The sequence below is a fragment of the Procambarus clarkii genome, chromosome 79 (genome assembly GCF_040958095.1).
Source record: "Procambarus clarkii isolate CNS0578487 chromosome 79, FALCON_Pclarkii_2.0, whole genome shotgun sequence".
Taxonomy (NCBI): domain Eukaryota; kingdom Metazoa; phylum Arthropoda; class Malacostraca; order Decapoda; family Cambaridae; genus Procambarus; species Procambarus clarkii.
Window position 1 is genome coordinate 12,505,992 of NC_091228.1, and position 19,236 is coordinate 12,525,227.

Below are 19,236 nucleotides of genomic sequence, written 5' to 3' on the forward strand. Positions count from 1 at the left end.
GAACGTCACTCTACCGTCCAGCCCAAGTGGTTGGGTACCAAACTAAAGAGGTATATGCTAATTATCACAATGATTATAATTGATAAAATACCTTTAAAACGCCGAAATTTGTACTCTACTGTCGATGGCATCCAGAGTGTGGAACACCGCGGGGACCAGATGCCGGGTTACCACTTGATTGGTATCTGGCTGGCTCACCGTTACAGCTGGCTCATTGTTACAGCTGGCTCAGTTAGAGCTGGCTCAACGTTACAGTTGGCTCACCGTTGCAGTTGGCTCAGTTACAGCTGGCTCACCGTTGCAGCTAGCACAAAGGTACAGCTTGCTCACCGTTACAGCTGGTAGGCAGTGGCAGCTGTAACGGTGGCAGCTGGCTCATCGTTACTGGAAATTATAATAGAGTGTGGAAGTAGGCTACAAGGCAGAAACAGCTTTAGAAGAGAAATTTCAAGATTTACATATCGTAAAAAATATGGTGAAGTCCAAGCTCTTATAATGGTAGATTTTAATCACTACTCATTGGATTTTGGGTAAATCCAAAATCACTAGCCGAAGAGGAACAATTTCTTGGCCTGGTACAAGACTCATATTTTTTATTCAGCACGTGGTAGAGCCCACACGAGGCAGCAACACTCTGGACCTTGTGCTAACACCAGAGGAGGTCGTGGTCGATCAAACTCAGCAAGAGGAGAAGCTCGCCCCGTAATATTCTAAGATAGAACACAATTATAGAAACCCATATAAAGGTCTGGAACGATGAGGTTCTAGACTGCTTTCGAGGAGTTCCTGTATGATGCAGTTCCTGTATCACAGAATGATACAGAAACTGCAAAATATCTCTTGGTAGTCAGAGACGTGGAAGCTTCGTGGGGAAATTTAAAAAATTTAACACTGAGCTTGGATCTGAGTGAGTACCAAGAAGGAAAAGTAAAAGGAGGAGGAGGTGGATGACGGGTTGTCACCAGTGCTATAACAGCAAGGCAAAACCTCTGAAAGAATTAAGAGTCCACCAGGAGGCACACGGGTTCACACATATAGAAGGTCATTTATTTCTCTGCTCAGGGCACAAGAACAGGTAAAAGGAACTATGAAAGAAAACTTGCTCAAAATATAATGAAAGGTCCAAAGTATATTTATGCCCACCAGAGAAGTAGAATAAAGACAAAAGACTCGATAGGACCCTTCGAAGATAAGTCCAACCAAATTTCAATTAATGATAAAAAGGCAGCCAACGTATATGAATACTTTACATCAGTGTTCACACTAGAAAGATTAGACAATTTAAAAAATAAAAACAGATGTTTTAAGCAGAGGAAGAAAATGAATTAAGCAATATTCCCATAACGTGCAAAACAATCAGGAAGACCGTCGAAATACCCGTCGAAGTCCTGGGTAAATACTGGTATGGAAACATGTTTGTTGATTTGTGTTACAAATTTCGGGATACCGTAACAGACGTGTAGATCACTTAATTGTTTCTAGTGCAGGTGAGACATGTATATGGCTATTGGCTTTCTGTTGTTTCTTTAATTTTTATAATTTTGTTATAAGAGCGTGTTGTAGCGACTAGTTAATGTATTAGTTGGCGATAATTACATTAGTGGCTGCCTGCAGGGTACCAACGGGAGCTCCTCTACCGTAGAGGTGACGGCTCCTTCAGCGCCTTCGGCAACGCTGACGACTCCGGCTCCACCTGGTTGTCGGCCTTCGTCCTCAAGTCCTTCAGCCAGGCCCAACAGTTTATTGTGGTGAGTGGACCTCCTCTTGCTGTGTTTTACATTATTCTACACTCAAGCATTCATTCTAAGCCAATTGTTTCACGCCAAGCTAACTTGAACTTCCTAGTGTAAATGGCGGTCAACAGACGGAGCCCAACAGACGGAGCCCAACAGTTTATTGTGGTGAGTGGACCTCCTCTTGCTGTGTTTTACATTACTCTACACTCAAGCATTCATTCTAAGCCAATTGTTTCACGCCAAGCTAACTTGAACTTCCTAGTGTAAATGGCGGTCAACAGTCGGAGCCCAGCAGACGGAGCCCAACAGACGGAGCCCAACAGACGGAGCCCAACAGACGGAGCCCAACAGACAGAGCCCAACAGACGGAGCCCAACAGACGGAGCACAACAGACGGAGCCCAACAGACGGAGTCCAACAGACGGATCCCAACAGACACATCCCAACAGACGCATCCCAACAGACGGAGCCCAACAGACGGAGTCCAACAGACGCATCCCAACAGATGGAGTCCAACAGACGGATCCCAACAGACACATCCCAACAGACGCATCCCAACAGACGCATCCCAACAGACGGAGCCCAACAGACGCATCCCAACAGATGGAGTCCAACAGACGGAGTCCAACAGACGGAGCCCAACAGACGGAGCCCAACAGACGGAGTCCAACAGACAGATCCCAACAGACGGAGTCCAACAGACGGAGCCCAACAGACGGAGTCCAACAGACGGAGCCCAACAGACGGAGCCCAACAGACGGAGTCCAACAGACGGAGCCCAACAGACGGAACCCAACAGACGGAGCCCAACTGACGGAGTCCAACAGACGGAGCCCAACAGACGGAGCCAAACAGACGGATCCCAACAGACGGAGCCCCAGGAGTTTGACTGTTTTGGGTGCAGGGGTGAAGTTTTGTACGTTCGACCACTGCTTCTATAAGTACAACACAATTGTTAATATCGGATTGTATTTCCACACCCTAAGCACCCTAAAGCGATGAGACCAATTCATTACTATTGGCTGAACTATCAGTACAATAATCTAGCAATATCCTCATCACAAATGCGGCCACTGGGACAGGTAGACTGATCGTATTGCTCATGACGGCTGAGAAGGTTCTGAGGCAAGACTGATCTTTTGAAATGCTGGCAGTAGGTCACTAGAGACCTGTGTTGTTAACAATAATAAACATTTTATCTACTGAATGGATTTCCGGATTGCCAGATGTTTAGGTCGATACCCAGCCCACACACCTGATACCCAGCCCACACACCTAATACCTAGCCCACACACATCAGAAGGAAAACAACAGTGAAAGAACAGGTATTGAAACTTAGAACAGGCGAGGACAGGTATACAGAGAATGACAGAGAGGTGTGTGAGGAACTCAACAAGAGGTTCCAGGAGGTCTTCACAATAGAACAGGGTGAGGTCACTGTGCTAGGAGAAAGGGAGGTAAACCAGGCGGCCTTGGAGGAGTTCGAAATTACGAGAGAGGAGGTCAAGAGACACCTGCCGGATCTGGATGTTAGAAAGGCTGTTGGTCCAGATGGGATCTCACCATGGGTACTGAAAGAGTGTGCAGAGGCACTTTGATTGCCACTCTCCATAGTGTATAGTAAGTCACTAGAGACGGGAGACCTACCAAAAATATTGAAGACGGCGAATGTGGTCCCAATATACAAAAAGGGCGACAGACAAGAGGCACTGAACTACAGGCCAGTGTCCTTGACTTGTATACCATGCAAGGTGATGGAGAAGATCGTGACAAAAAACCTGGTAACACATCTGGAGAGAAGGGACTTCGTGACAAATCGCCAACATGGATTCAGGGAGGGTAAATCTTGCCTTACAGGCTTGATAGAATTCTACGATCAGGTGACACAGATTAAGCAAGAAAGAGAGGGCTGGGCGGACTGCATTTTCTTGGATTGTCGGAAAGCCTTTGACACAGTACCGCATAAGAGGCTGGTACATAAGCTGGAGAGACAGGCAGGTGTAGCTGGTAAGGTGCTCCAGTGGATAAGGGAGTATCTAAGCAATAGGAAGCAGAGAGTTACGGTGAGGGGTGAGACCTCCGATTGGCGTGAAGTCACCAGTGGAGTCCCACAGGGCTCTGTACTCGGTCCTATCTTGTTTCTGATATATGTAAATGATCTCCCGGAGGGTATTGATTCATTTCTCTCAATGTTTGCGGACGATGCTAAAATTATGAGAAAGATTAAAACAGAAGAGGACTGTTTGAGGCTTCAAGAAGACCTAGACAAGCTGAAGGAATGGTCGAACAAATGGTTGTTAGAGTTTAACCCAACCAAATGTAATGTAATGAAGATAGGTGTAGGGAGCAGGAGGCCAGATACAAGGTATCATCTGGGAGAGGAAATTCTTCAGGAGTCAGAGAAGGAAAAAGACTTGGGGGTTGATATCACGCCAGACCTGTCTCCTGCAGCACATATCAAGCGGATAACATCAGCGGCATATGCCAGGCTGGCCAACATACGAACGGCATTCAGAAACATGTGTAAAGAATCATTCAGAACTTTGTATACCACATATGTCAGGCCAATCCTGGAGTATGCAGCCCCAGCATGGAGTCCATATCTAGTCAAGGATAAGACTAAACTGGAAAAGGTTCAAAGGTTTGCCACCAGACTAGTACCCGAGCTGAGAGGTATGAGCTACGAGGAGAGACTACGGGAATTAAACCTCACTTCGCTGGAAGACAGAAGAGTTAGGGGGGACATGATCACCACATTCAAGATTCTGAAGGGGATTGATAGGGTAGATAAAGACAGTCTATTTAACACAAGGGGAACACGCACAAGGGGACACAGGTGGAAACTGAGTGCCCAAATGAGCCACAGAGATATTAGAAAGAACTTTTTTAGTGTCAGAGTGGTTGACAAATGGAATGCATTAGGGGGTGATGTGGTGGAGGCTGACTCCATACACAGTTTCAAGTGTAGATATGACAGAGCCCGATAGGCTCAGGAATCTGTACACCTGTTGATTGACGGTTGAGAGGCGGGACCAAAGAGCCAGAGCTCAACCCCCGCAAACACAACTAGGTGAGTACAACTAGGTGAGTACACACCTGATTCCCAGCTCACACACCTGATACCCAGCCCACACACCTGATACCCAGCCCACACACCTGATACCCAGCGCACACACCTGATACCCAGCCCACACACCTGATACCGAGTCCACAAACCTGATACCCAGCCCACACACCTGATACCCAGCCCACACACCCGATACCCAGCCCACACACCTAATACCCACCCACACACCTGATACCCAGCCCACACACCTGATACCCAGCCCACACACCTGATACCCAGCCCACACACCTGATACTCAGCCCACACACCTGATACCGAGTCCACACACCTGATACCAAGCTCACACACCTGATACCCAGCCCACACACCTGATACCCAGCCCACACACCTGATACCCAGCCCACACACCTGATACCCAGCCCACACACCTGATACCAAGCCCACACACCTGATACCCAGCCCACACACCTGATACCCAGCCCACATACCTAATACCCAGCTCACACACCTGATACCAAGCCCACACACCTGATACAAAGCCTACACACCTGATACCCAGTCCACACACCTGATACCCAGCCCACACACCTGACACCCAGCCCACAAACCTGATACTCAGCCCACACACCTGATACCCAGCCCACACACCTGATACCCAGCCCACACACCTGATACCCAGCCCACAAACCTGATACCCAGCCCACACACCTGATAACCAGCTCGCACACCTGATACCCAGCCCACACACCCGATACCCACCCCACACACCTGATTCCCAGCCCACACACCTGATACCCAGCTCGCACACCTGATACCCAGCCCACAAACCTGATACCCAGCCCACACACCTGATACCCAGCTCGCACACCTGATACCCAGCCCACAAACCTGATACCCAGCCCACACACCTGATACCCAGCCCACACACCTGATACCCAGCCCACACACTTGACACCCAGCCCACACACCTGATACCCAGCCCACACACCTGATACCCAGCCCACACCCCTGATACCCAGCCCACACCCCTGATACCCAGCCCACACACCTGACACCCAGCCCACACACCTGATACCCAGCCCACACACCTGATACCCAGCCCACACACCTGATACCCAGCCCACTCACCTGATACCCAGTCCACACCCCCTGATACCCAGCCCACACACCTGATACCCAGTCCATACCCCCTGATACCCAGCCCACACACCTGATACCCAGTCCACATCCCTGATACCCAGCCCACACACCTGATACCCAGTCCACACCCCCTGATACCCAGCCCACACACCTGACACCCAGCCCACACACCTGATACCCAGCCAACATATATAGAAATTACCCATACATCAGGGATTTTTCATTTTCAAATGTTTGGGTTTGGTATTTTTTCATGAGATGTAATTACTGAGCTGCCATGAGCTGTGGTAATACTATCAATTAAGCGCCCAAACGCTGCTAATTGTCGTTGAAGCAAATGGCAATAACTTTCTTACTCATGTTTTATTTGGTGTATACTGTATACTACCTGAATCTGATTGATGTTGGTAATTGCAGATTGACAAGAATGATTTGAACCAAACAAGCACTTGGCTTCAGTCTAATCAGAGAAAGGACGGTTGCTTCAACAACACTGGTAAAGTCTTCAGCAAGGCCATGAAAGTGAGTATTTTTCTCATGCATAACACCGATTGAAAGAGAATCATTTGGAGAAATGTGGGAATTTGAACCATCATTCTGGTGAGTCCCATACGCTCTAGAACGCTAGGTCACATCCTGCATTGTTATTTTTTTTTTTTGTAATATAACGCTATTGTAATTTCTTTGTTTATTGATTAATTGTTAAAAATATAAAAAAGGACGTTCAATATATATACACCAGTATTATGAAGGAGACTTCAACAAGTTCCATATACATATTGCTGGAATAATGTGATCTGTTGTGGCATTACTCTTTCATGCCACACATGTCACACATGTGTGATATGTCACACGTTGAAGGCTAAAGTCTCATTTATGTGGGACTTAAATGAGGAAATTAAATGGACTGGAACTTAATAAATGATACTTTAAAATAAGAATGCAAAATAGATGAACTTATAATTCCTCAGCTTATACAAAGTCCTGCCAATCCTCTTGTCTTAGGATGCTATGTGGGCTTTACTTACTAACACCAGGATAGCGATGGAAGAAACACAATGTACCTGTTGGCATTTAAAACACATCAGCATTGTAGTTTACAATGGATTAAATGATAAAACACAGTTCAGTGACTCTAAATACTGGTTCTCTTTTAGTATCAAAAGTTCTGAACACTACACAGTCTAACCTCGCTCTTAAACTGCATAGCCAATAACTGAGATCATGTCTAGTAATTATAACAACTAGTTATATGATACAAGCAAGATATTATATGCAAATATGCAAGCACTTATGATAAATTAATGATAAATGTGATAGCAATTGATAATTTATACAGATGAATTATATATATATATATATATATATATATATATATATATATATATATATATATATATATATATATATATATATATATATATATATATATATATATATATATACATATATATATATATACATATATATATATATATATATATATATATATATATATATATACATATATATATATATATATATATATATATATATATATATATATATATATATATATATATATACATACATATATATATATATATACATATATATATATATATATATATATATATATATATATATATATATATATATATATATATATATATATATATATATATGCCCAACTCTCCTAAACTATATATATATATATATATATATATATATATATATATATATATATATATATATATATATATATATATATATATATATACATATATATATATATATATATATATATATATATATACATATATATATATATATATATGCGAACAAGCCTGAATGGTCCCCAGGACTATATGCGAATGAAAACTCACACCCCAGAAGTGACTCGAACCCATACTCCCAGAAGCAACGCAACTGGTAACTACAGGGCGCCTTAATCCGCTTGACCATCACGGCCGTCAAAAGGAAGTGATAGCCGAGGCTATTTGAGCCACTTCCCCGACGGCAACTCGGATGGTAATCTTGGGCATAGCATTTCACCAAATCACCTCATTCTTTGGGGCACACGTGAGGAACACAAATGCGAACAAGCCTGAATGGTCCCCAGGACTATATGCGAATGAAAACTCACACCCCAGAAGTGACTCGAACCCATACTCCCAGAAGCAACGCAACTGGTAACTACAGGGCGCCTTAATCCGCTTGACCATCACGGCCGTCAAAAGGAAGTGATAGCCGAGGCTATTTGAGCCACTTCCCCGACGGCAACTCGGATGGTAATCTTGGGCATAGCATTTCACCAAATCACCTCATTCTTTGGGGCACACGTGAGGAACACAAATGCAAACAAGCCTGAATGGTCCCCAGGACTATATGCGAATGAAAACTCACACCCCAGAAGTGACTCGAACCCATACTCCCAGAAGCAACGCAACTGGTAACTACAGGGCGCCTTAATCCGCTTGACCATCACGGCCGTCAAAAGGAAGTGATAGCCGAGGCTATTTGAGCCACTTCCCCGACGGCAACTCGGATGGTAATCTTGGGCATAGCATTTCACCAAATCACCTCATTCTTTGGGGCACACGTGAGGAACACAAATGCGAACAAGCCTGAATGGTCCCCAGGACTATATGCGAATGAAAACTCACACCCCAGAAGTGACTCGAACCCATACTCCCAGAAGCAACGCAACTGGTAACTACAGGGCGCCTTAATCCGCTTGACCATCACGGCCGTCAAAAGGAAGTGATAGCCGAGGCTATTTGAGCCACTTCCCCGACGGCAACTCGGATGGTAATCTTGGGCATAGCATTTCACCAAATCACCTCATTCTTTGGGGCACACGTGAGGAACACAAATGCGAACAAGCCTGAATGGTCCCCAGGACTATATGCGAATGAAAACTCACACCCCAGAAGTGACTCGAACCCATACTCCCAGAAGCAACGCAACTGGTAACTACAGGGCGCCTTAATCCGCTTGACCATCACGGCCGTCAAAAGGAAGTGATAGCCGAGGCTATTTTTGTTATTTTGCTAATAACAAAAACAGGAACCTCTTTAAGCACCAACGTATATACCAAGCCCACCAACATAGGATTATGCCTGAACGGTAGAAGTGAGTGCCCCCAAAGATACAAAGCCAGTGTTCTCAATGCTTATATTCGTCGAGCGCTTACCCACTGCTCTGAATGGAGCAACGTGAGTAGAGAGTTTGAAAGAGTAACTCAGGTATTGGTGAACAACGGATATAGCAACGCGGAAATAAACGCTGCTATAAGAAGACACTTGGACCGTTGGTATAATTCAGAACCTAGAACAGAAACCACAACACCCCCAATAAAATTATATTACAAATCAACCATGCACAGTGAACATATAAAAGAGGAAAGAATAATGAAAAGAAATAATCCGTAAAGGAGTAAAAAGCACTACTCCTAACCAAAACATAAACCTGATAATATTCTACAAAACCAAGAAGACTTCCGAACTCCTTATCAAAAACAGCCCGAAGCCGACGGAGAACCCTCTACAGCAGTCAAGCGTTGTATACATGTACACTTGCCCCCACGAAGGATGTAACCTTCAATGTAAGTACATTGGTATGACGTCGACCAAGCTGACGAGGCGTTTGACATGCCATCTTCAATCTGGTGCCCCTAGGAATCACATGAGACAAGCCCATGACATTACTCTAACAAGAGAAATGTTGAACAAGAATACTTGCATAATAGACAAAACCCAAGATTCAAGAAGATTACAAATTCTTGAGGCAATTCACATAAGAATAGAGCGACCTACCATGAACACCCAAATCACGGAACTATTTACTCTACCCACCATGAGAGTAAGGACAAGACAAGAACATATCGATGCCAACACAGAAGACAATGTCCAACATAACAGGCCAATTACACTGGATTAATCTTTGTGTTTAGATAGGAGATGCCTCGTATGGGCCAATAAGCCTTCTGCAGCCCCTATGTTTATCCCTTATGTATCCCCCCATGTTTTCACCTTCATTGTATTATCACCTGACCTAATGCGGGTATAAAATCAACTAGTATTGTAAGATCTGTTCACTTGAGAATGAACCATGGAGGTTCGAAACGTCGTGCAAATTATACAAATAAGTGTAATACACTATAGTAAATCACTTCTTTTTTTCACCTTAAAAGTACGAAAATGAGTTTTGGAGAACTCCTATTTCAATTAAGCCCTGATGCTAAGAAAATAGTTAGAGGGATAGAAGCCCTAAACCAGAAAATAATAAATACAGAATATGCGGTCATATTCAATGAAACATGTTTGAAAGAAAACCTGCTGCCAGTATACACCAATATATATATATATATATATATATATATATATATATATATATATATATATATATATATATATATATATATATATATATATATATATATATATATATATATATATATATATATATTAGTATATTTTGGTAGCAGTCTTTCCTGTAGACATATATTATTAAATATGACCGAAAAAGTAAGATTAATAATTCTAACACGAATTTTCTCAATTTTTCGTACATTTCTTTTCACTGTTGGAGGTAATTCAAAAATCAATTCTCCAAAATTCTTTTTTATTTCTAGTCTGACGCGACACGAGCGCGTTTCGTAAAACTTATTACGTTTTCAAAGACTTTAGTTTACAAGTACACAACTAAATAGAACTTACACATCTCGGTTTTGTTTATATCTACTTTTGAGTGAGGTGGATGGGGTGAGGTGGCATTAATAGGGTATTAATTTCATCAACACAAGACAGAACAAGAGGTGGCATTAATAGGGTATTAATTTCATCAACACAAGACAGAACACGAAACAATGGGTATTGAAATGGAAGTGATTGTAGAAAGCCTATTGGTCCATATTTCTTGATGCTTCTAAATTGGAGCAGGTTTATATTCCCCACCTGGATATGCGTATGGAAATGTCAAGACACACAAGCCTGGAAACCCACTTCGGCCAATCATTAGCCAGATACCCACACCCATGTACAGACTGGCGAAGCGACTCAACGGCCTGCTGACTCCTTATGTTCCTTGCGCCTTCAGCCTGAAGTCTCCAAAGGAATTTGTTGACTTACTGCGGGGCACACGGGCCACAGGGATAAGAGCCTCGTTGGATGTAGAATCGCTGTTTACCAACGTACCTGTGGACGAGACAATCGGGATGATAGCCGACAGAGTGTATCGTGATCCAGCCTGTACTCCTCTTGACATACTCGAAAATATTCTAAGGAAACTACTCCAAGCTTGTACTAAAGAGACACCCTTCTTGAGCCCAGATGGGCACATGTATAAGCAAGTAGATGGGGTCGCCATGGGTTCTCCCCTAGGTGTCCTGTTTGCAAACTTTTACATGGGTACCATCGAGCAAAAAGTCTTAGTCGACATGAACTTGAAACTGGCCATATACTGCAGGTATGTTGACGACATTTTTACACAGGTACCTGATGTCAGACATCTGCAGGAGCTGAAGGAGGCATTTGAGCAGAGTTCCGTGCTGCATTTCACTTACGAGATGGAAAAGGATGGGAAGCTGCCCTTTCTAGATGTAACAGTCATGGAAAAGAGCGGAGGTTTCCACACTGCAGTCTACACTAAGGAAACGAACATAGGAATGTGCCTAAATGCCAACAGCGACTGCCCAGACAGGTACAAGAGGAGCGTTGTTAACACATATGTCGACCGTGCTCTAAGCCACAGCTCAGAATGGAAGCAAGTTGACGAAGAACTCTGTAGGGTAAGGCAGGTCCTAGTCAACAACGGCTTCTCCAATGGTTTCAACGAAGACATCATAAGAAGGAAAGTGAAACGCCATGCAACCTCTGAAGAGACAACTAACATAACACCTATACCCCCTATTAGACTATTTTACAGGAACTTCTTTTCCACAGCTCATAAAACAAAGGAAAGGGTCCTGAAAGATATTGTTAATAGAAACGTTATCCCTACAGACAAAAATCAGAGGATACAACTGACGATTTACTATAAAACCAGAAAAACGGCCAGCCTACTCATGAGAAACTCTCCAGACACAAAGCAGAACGCTTTAAAAGAGACCAACGTCGTCTATGCCTTCAAATGCCCACTTGGGGACTGTAAGCTCCAAAAAACCCAGTATATAGGCAAGACAACAACATCTCTTTCTAGGCGTTTAACGATGCATAAACAACAGGGCTCCATTAAGGAACATATAATCTCTTCCCACAACCAAACCATCGCCAGAGAAATCCTAGTAAACAACACAGAAATCATCGATAGATACAGCGATAGCAGGCGGCTTGACGTTTGCGAGGCACTACACATTAAGAAGTCAACACCAGCAATCAACAGCCAATTAATGCACAACTATATTCTACCCACCTCAAGACTCTGCTCCAATATAGAAGCATCAAGAAATATGGACCAATAGGCTTTCTACAATCACTTCCATTTCAATACCCATTGTTTCGTGTTCTGTCTTGTGTTGATGAAATTAATACCCTATTAATGCCACCTCTTGTTCTGTCTTGTGTTGATGAAATTAAAACCCTATTAATGCCACCTCACCCCATCCACCTCACTCAAATGTAGATATAAACAAAACCGAGATGTGTAAGTTCTATTCAGTTGTGTACTTGTAAACTAAAGTCTTTGAAAATGTAATAAGTTTTACGAAACGCGCTCGTGTCGCGTCAGACACCATCATAGAAACATCATAGAAACAAAGTAGAATTCTACTTTGCTCTGATGAAGGTGAATTAGCCGAAAACGCGTTAAGCATTTTCTATTTTTCATATGTGGTTATTCTGCATACTTTGATCAGTGTTTTTGTGATCATTGTTGCATATATATATATATATATATATATATATATATATATATATATATATATATATATATATATATATATATATATATATATATATATATGTATATATATATATATATATATATATATATATATATATATATATATATATATACAGATATTTGTACATATATTCAGAACAAATTGTAAAGATTAAGATAGATGCTCACTTGATTGCTTAATTTTTCCCCTCTACATAACGATTAACAATTTATATGGACATATTAAGGTCATAAGAGCATGCAATTGACCAATTTACATTCTACAAACACTTAATAACTGATGTTTGTAACTAATAATTATCCAGTTATTAACTATAATTACTTTTATAATAATAACTGTAATAACTAGTAATAACTAGTAAATAACTAGTTATAACTAATAATAACTAGTTAATACTAATAACTAGTTATAACTAATAATAACTAGTTAATACTAATAACTAGTTAAGACAAATAACTAGTAATAACTATAATAACTAATAAATATCCAAATTGAGAACTGATGCCCAACTGACCAGTTGCCAGATTATCTCTCTCCTGATGAGATTAGCCACAGTATTTTAATGATATAACCGCATTGCTGCAGTGAATAGATACACGCTGAAGAGTTTTTATGAGGATTAAGCTATCCGTGGTAGTGGTGAGCGGTCAACAGTCAACACATGCTGGGGGTACCGCTCTCTACACTCGTATTTAGATACATGTATCAGTAATTTGTTCTGATTTATAGTTCACCACCTCCCTGAGTGTCTTAGGGAGCTATTCTGGTGATTATTATATTGTTTGTGCGGGGTTAGTCTTATTATAAAAGTCTCAAGCATCGTCACGTGTTCACTCTGTATGTAAACAATGGGTTCTGGGCCTCAAGGCGCTCGTGGACACTTGCTCTCGGAGGTAGCTCCTCCCTCTCTCAAGTGATAGAGGCCAACATTGAATATGGATTAATAATTGTTAATGTCTAGACAGATTATTGAGAGCAATCGGGATTGAAAGATGAATATGTATTGGATCTAATGATTATAGATAGTACTAGTAGTACAGATTGATTCTTTATTTAGAACTTGAAAATACATCACCGGAAGTCCAAAACATGTTGCAATGGTATTTCAATTAAGACAGCTTTTTATTGAACTTTATAGATCCTTGAAGATACAGGAGCAAAGTCACGTAGGCATACATAGGCCTAATGCTGGACGTTACCGTTGTGGTATTGTCGTGTAGGATCTAATAGATGATTTTGATATAATTCTGATGTAGGATTCAGATGTATGATATAGAAATAATTATTCTGATGTACTTCATTTCTATGATTATAATAACGATGTAGTTGGCGGAAATTTTCCACACACTGAATGTTTACATACACAATAATCATTTGAAGCACCTTTTTTCCGATCACATGTCTCTCAGCAAATCTCTCCAGAGATTTTTCCCTCTGGTTTGACGTTCTGGACTCTTCATGCGTGGAGTTTCTTACTCTGATCTTTCGCCATCTGTATGGCGAGCTATAAATAAGCTTAAGAATCATAACTGCCTCATTTGTCGCAGGGGCAGTATAAGGTTTCACTCATTTGTATCACTTTATGGTTTGTCTTCAGTTGTGGTGGTCCTCTCTCTTTTAATCTTAGTTGTTTGTTGGTCAACATCATGTGCTGAATTCTGTCGCCTCTTTGTAATTCGGTCTAGGAGGAGCTACTTTTGCTGTCCTTCGGTGTCTATACTATCTTGACATCATTTTCCAAATTGTCTCTGGCAATTGTTCACCTTTGGCCTGCTCATTTTACTCCTTGACCATCTTGGTCTCTGGATCAGGGTTTTTTCGTCTCCTCTGTTCTCGGTTGTCCCTTTGGTCTATGACTTCTCCTTGGAGGTCTTTGTTTTTGTTGGGCATTGCTTCCAGTTGTGGTGTTGAGAAGCTTCTCGCTCTCCTCTGGAAGTGTGCGTTTTGTTCTTTCGTCCATGGCGTATTTTTTCCTCTTTTTTTTTTTTTTTTTTTTTTTGTCAGATTGAGACGGTTGGCGTTCAGATGGGTCCTTTGGGTATTGGTCTTTGATTTGTTTGGCAGGGAGTGCATCCTTTGTTGTCTGATTGCAGCACTTCACGGTTTTGTATTTAGAAAGCCGCAGTGTGTCTTTGGGCACGTGTTATTTGGGACCTTGCGGCTTTGCTGACAGAATTTTCTTATTTTTCGTGGGCTTCGTTTTTTAAGGGCTCTTTGGATATACCACGAATCATTTCATTACTTGGTTTTCTTGGTCCCTTTGAGCTTGTGTGGACCTTGGAAGGAGTTTCCCTCATATATGTCAAAGATCTACCCACCAAAGGTGGGCTGATCTTTGCTCTCTTCCCTGGTAAGTCCCATTTTTATCTTTTCAGAGGTGAGCTACAGGGAGCCACAGTTCAGCCCCCCTCCTAGATAAACTACATTGTATAAAATGAAACCCCTCCTTCTGAGGGTCATTAGTGGGCCCCATTATTTTTTTTTAATTTTTAAAAATAAAACAAATACCAAAACACACAAAACACAAAAGAAATCCGGTACATATATAAAATAACAATGAAGAACAGTAAACAGGGACAGTAACAGGAACAGTAAAGAGCATCAGGAACAGTTAAAAACAAAAAAAACATACACAAGCGACACATAAAAAATATAACACAATACAGGGCAAAACCCCGATATCCCGACACGGGCATCATAAAAAACAAGTCTAAACAGAACACAGATACGTAGTAACATATAACAGAACACAGAAAAATACATAAAATAAAGAACATAAATAACATAAAACACACTCTCAACCGAATACAGAAAACAGACACATAACAGACGTGGATAAATGACCACGCACACAACGCCAACCACACCACGCACACACATTAACAAAGGAGCACAGGACAAACACACAAGACACAAAAATATATACATAGAGACAAAAGCACAGAAAAACCTGAACACGCACACGAAACACCCATGCAAACAACAAGAAAAATACACACACAACCACCCACACCACAACTGCACACCACACAGCAACAAAACACTCAAATACAAAGAGCATAGGCCAAGGCGGACGAGGACCAAAAAAAAAACTGAAAAACTAAAAAACAGAAAAACTCAGGTCCACGCAGAAGTCGAAAACAGCCCCCAAACCCACACTCCCCATGCACACCGACACACTCGGTGACCGGAGGCACGAAAACACACCACACGCGTACAGGAGCAGCACAACCACAAGGAAGACACACACAACCACATGCAACCCCCGCCAAGGAGGCCCAAAGGGACGGGGAAGGGAACACACAGCTAAAGCAACCCCCTGAAACCTCCTCAACCCCCCAAACCCATAACAACGCCCCAACCGAAGCACTCAAAAGGAACCCACTAACATAGGCATACGTAAACCACTGACCAAACTCTGCAGGAAAAGCGCGTTGCAACCACCACCAGGTAAACCACATGCACCCTCACACAAAAATAAAATGCGAGTGACCCCATAACCCTCCCGCCTCCCAAACCACACACAAAACACATAATCCACAACCAAAACACAACGTTTTGCACACCCTCTGCAAACAACCCAGAAAATGCAAGAACAAAAACTGCAAAACACCACTCCGACACTCCGGTCCAGAAAACACCTCCAGGACATCCTGATACCAGGCAACCAACCCCCTGCAACTGGTCACAAAAATAAAAGACATGCACCTGCGATTCACTAAAGCCACAGTGCACACACGCCGCAGAATCACGCAAGCCAAGCAAACAAAACCGCTCATTTGTCACCAGCGACAATTGCAGAAACTGCAACATTAACTCCCGCTGCTGAGGCGCCAAGACCCTCCCCCTCAAACACGACCAGATGCCACCCCAATCCAACACGGTAACAAGTCCTCCGAGGCAACAACACCCTATATATAGCCTTACACGAAAAGGAAAACAAAAAAAGGATGACGGCAGAGCGCCCAAAGAACCTCCACGACCCAAGAATAAACAGGGGGGTAAACAAAGCTACCTCCCAACTAACCTTCAAATTAACCAAGCAAAGCAACTGAACCGAATTGAGCAGAAAAAAAACAGCGCATTAAACCCCCCCCCCCCTCCCGCCCAGAACCAGCCCCTGACACAGCGAGACCCAGAAGAGGGCCCTGGCCTTAGTAAAGACGTCGGGAATACCAACACCTCCCTCCCTCACCCCTAACACCAGCGTCGAATGACATACCGGCTTATAATGACCACACCACACATACCTGTACACCAGGCTCTCCAGATCCAAGGCCTTCCGGCGATCCAAAGGAAAGCACCGAGCCATCAACCACACTCGCAACAGAACCTTACACGCAACAACCAACGCCCGCTGGTAGATCGTCAACTGACGACACGACAATAACCTAACCGCAACCCCAACTGAATGAGAGACAGCTATTAAATTCTACTCCAAGGAACAGTCATAAGAGGCAAACCAGGTAACCCCAAAAACCCGAAGCGACGAGACCACCGGAAACCCCGACCCTCCTTACACCAGGCAGGAGGCCCACTCACCGATACCCATCAAACCCAACTTTGCAGGATATGCCCCCGTGGCAGACTCAAACTGCACGAGAACGTCCTGAACAGCACCAACCGAACCCAATGTAGCCAAAACCAAACGGTATCGTCAGCATACCCGCAAATAGGCTGCCGAAGACGGAAGGCAATAGAGGAGGCACAATCAAGGAACAAGCCTTGACCGCCCGAAAAAGACGTTCCTGAAACATCACATACAAGAGCATAGACATGGGGCACCCCTGATGCACAGAACGGCAAATCGAAAAAAGGAACTAAAAAACCCATTCACACAAATGCGACTGTGACACCTGGCATACAACATGCGCACCCAATCCACATACATCGACGGAAACCAAACCGCTCCATCGCACGGAACTCAAACGTCAACGACACCCGATTGAAGGCCTTCGACCAGTCCAAGCTGATCATCGCCGCTGAAAAGCGATTCTCGGACGCGTACAGAAGTACGTCACGAATCAAAGAATTGCAATTCACAAGGGCACGACCAGTAACACCACAAAACTGCTCTACAGAGACCACCGATGCCTGACAACGCCACAGCGACAAGCTAAAACCTTAGACAAAATCTTATAATCAACATTGAAGAGCGTAATAGGCCTCCAATTAAAAAAAAAACTACAAATCGCTCGGCTTCGGGAGCAGCCGCCCGTCCCCATCACAATAGGAGTCAGGCAGGGCACGCACCTGCAGACAAGCCTGCACCACCTCCAAAAGGACCTCCCCCAACACATCCCAAAAGGTAATATAGAACTCAACGGGAAGGCCATCCACACCGGGCACCTTTCCCATACGAAACGACCGGACCACATCCAGGAGTTCCCTCAACGAAACATCCCTCACCAAGCGGGCACACTCCGCCTCTGACAAACCAGGGTACACCCATCCAAAAAAAAATCTGCGAGCACACCATCCCCTTGCACCGCCCCATAGAGAGCCTTCAATTACCGCCGCATGTAAAGCAGAACCCCCTCCATGCAAGAAAAAACAGAACCATCAGGCTGGCGAAGGCCCGTAAGAAGAACAGAATCCCTCGCAGCCTTCTCCCACCCTAAAAGAAAGGGGGAAGAGCCTCTCCCCATCCACACGCTCAGCCACACGAGCACACACCCGAACTCCTTCAGCCAACTCTGTATGCAACCTACAAATACGCTCCTTACACTAAAAAATCTCCCCAAAGCAGTAAACCCCAGCATTCAACTGCACATACACACTAGACAGTCGAGCCTGAAGCAACCCGCAGCAGGCCAAACCTCCTGGCTGCCTCCTGCTTAGCGACAAAAAACCTCCAACACTTCACCTTACACCACTTCCACCAAACGAAGAGAGAAGAGAAGGCAGCCCTCCAGGCAAGGATCCCAACCAACCAGACAAAAAACTGGGCACATATACGCGGACAACGTAACAACCGGCAATTAAGTTTCTACCAACCCAGACCTGTATCCAGACACCAACCCGGACCACCACCAAACAATGATCAGACAAAGCCACCGGTACCGTGCGAAGGTCCAACACAGAACACTTCCCACGAGAAACATAGAACCTATCTATCCTAGAACATGCCCGACATGCAGCGAAGGTATTCTCCAGTGGGCTGCCACACAAAACGGCAGTATCCTGAAAACCGCATGAACGCAAAATCTCACACAAAGCGGCCGAAACATTCTGCGGGTGGGCACTAGAAATATTCCGCACACTCGTGACGCAATTAAAATCCCCATGAAAGATCAAATCCCTCGTATCATGCCAGAGGAAGGGCGGTAGCCCCTCCCGAAAAAATAGTTCCTGGTCCCAACGATGTGCCACCCCTGTACACCGTCAAGAACAGAATTCCAACCCCCCAA

General features: G+C 43.5%; 1 protein-coding gene across 1 annotated transcript in view; it reads left to right on the forward strand.

The window, feature by feature from the left end:
• Positions 1-19,236, forward strand: part of LOC123752824 (alpha-2-macroglobulin-like) — an 89,303-nt gene that overhangs the window by 49,542 nt on the left and 20,525 nt on the right. Inside the window, exons 12-13 of the mRNA XM_069314670.1 lie at positions 1,615-1,748; positions 6,361-6,465. Of these exons, the coding sequence (XP_069170771.1) occupies positions 1,615-1,748; positions 6,361-6,465 (239 nt within the window). The remainder of the gene's footprint in view (positions 1-1,614; positions 1,749-6,360; positions 6,466-19,236) is intronic.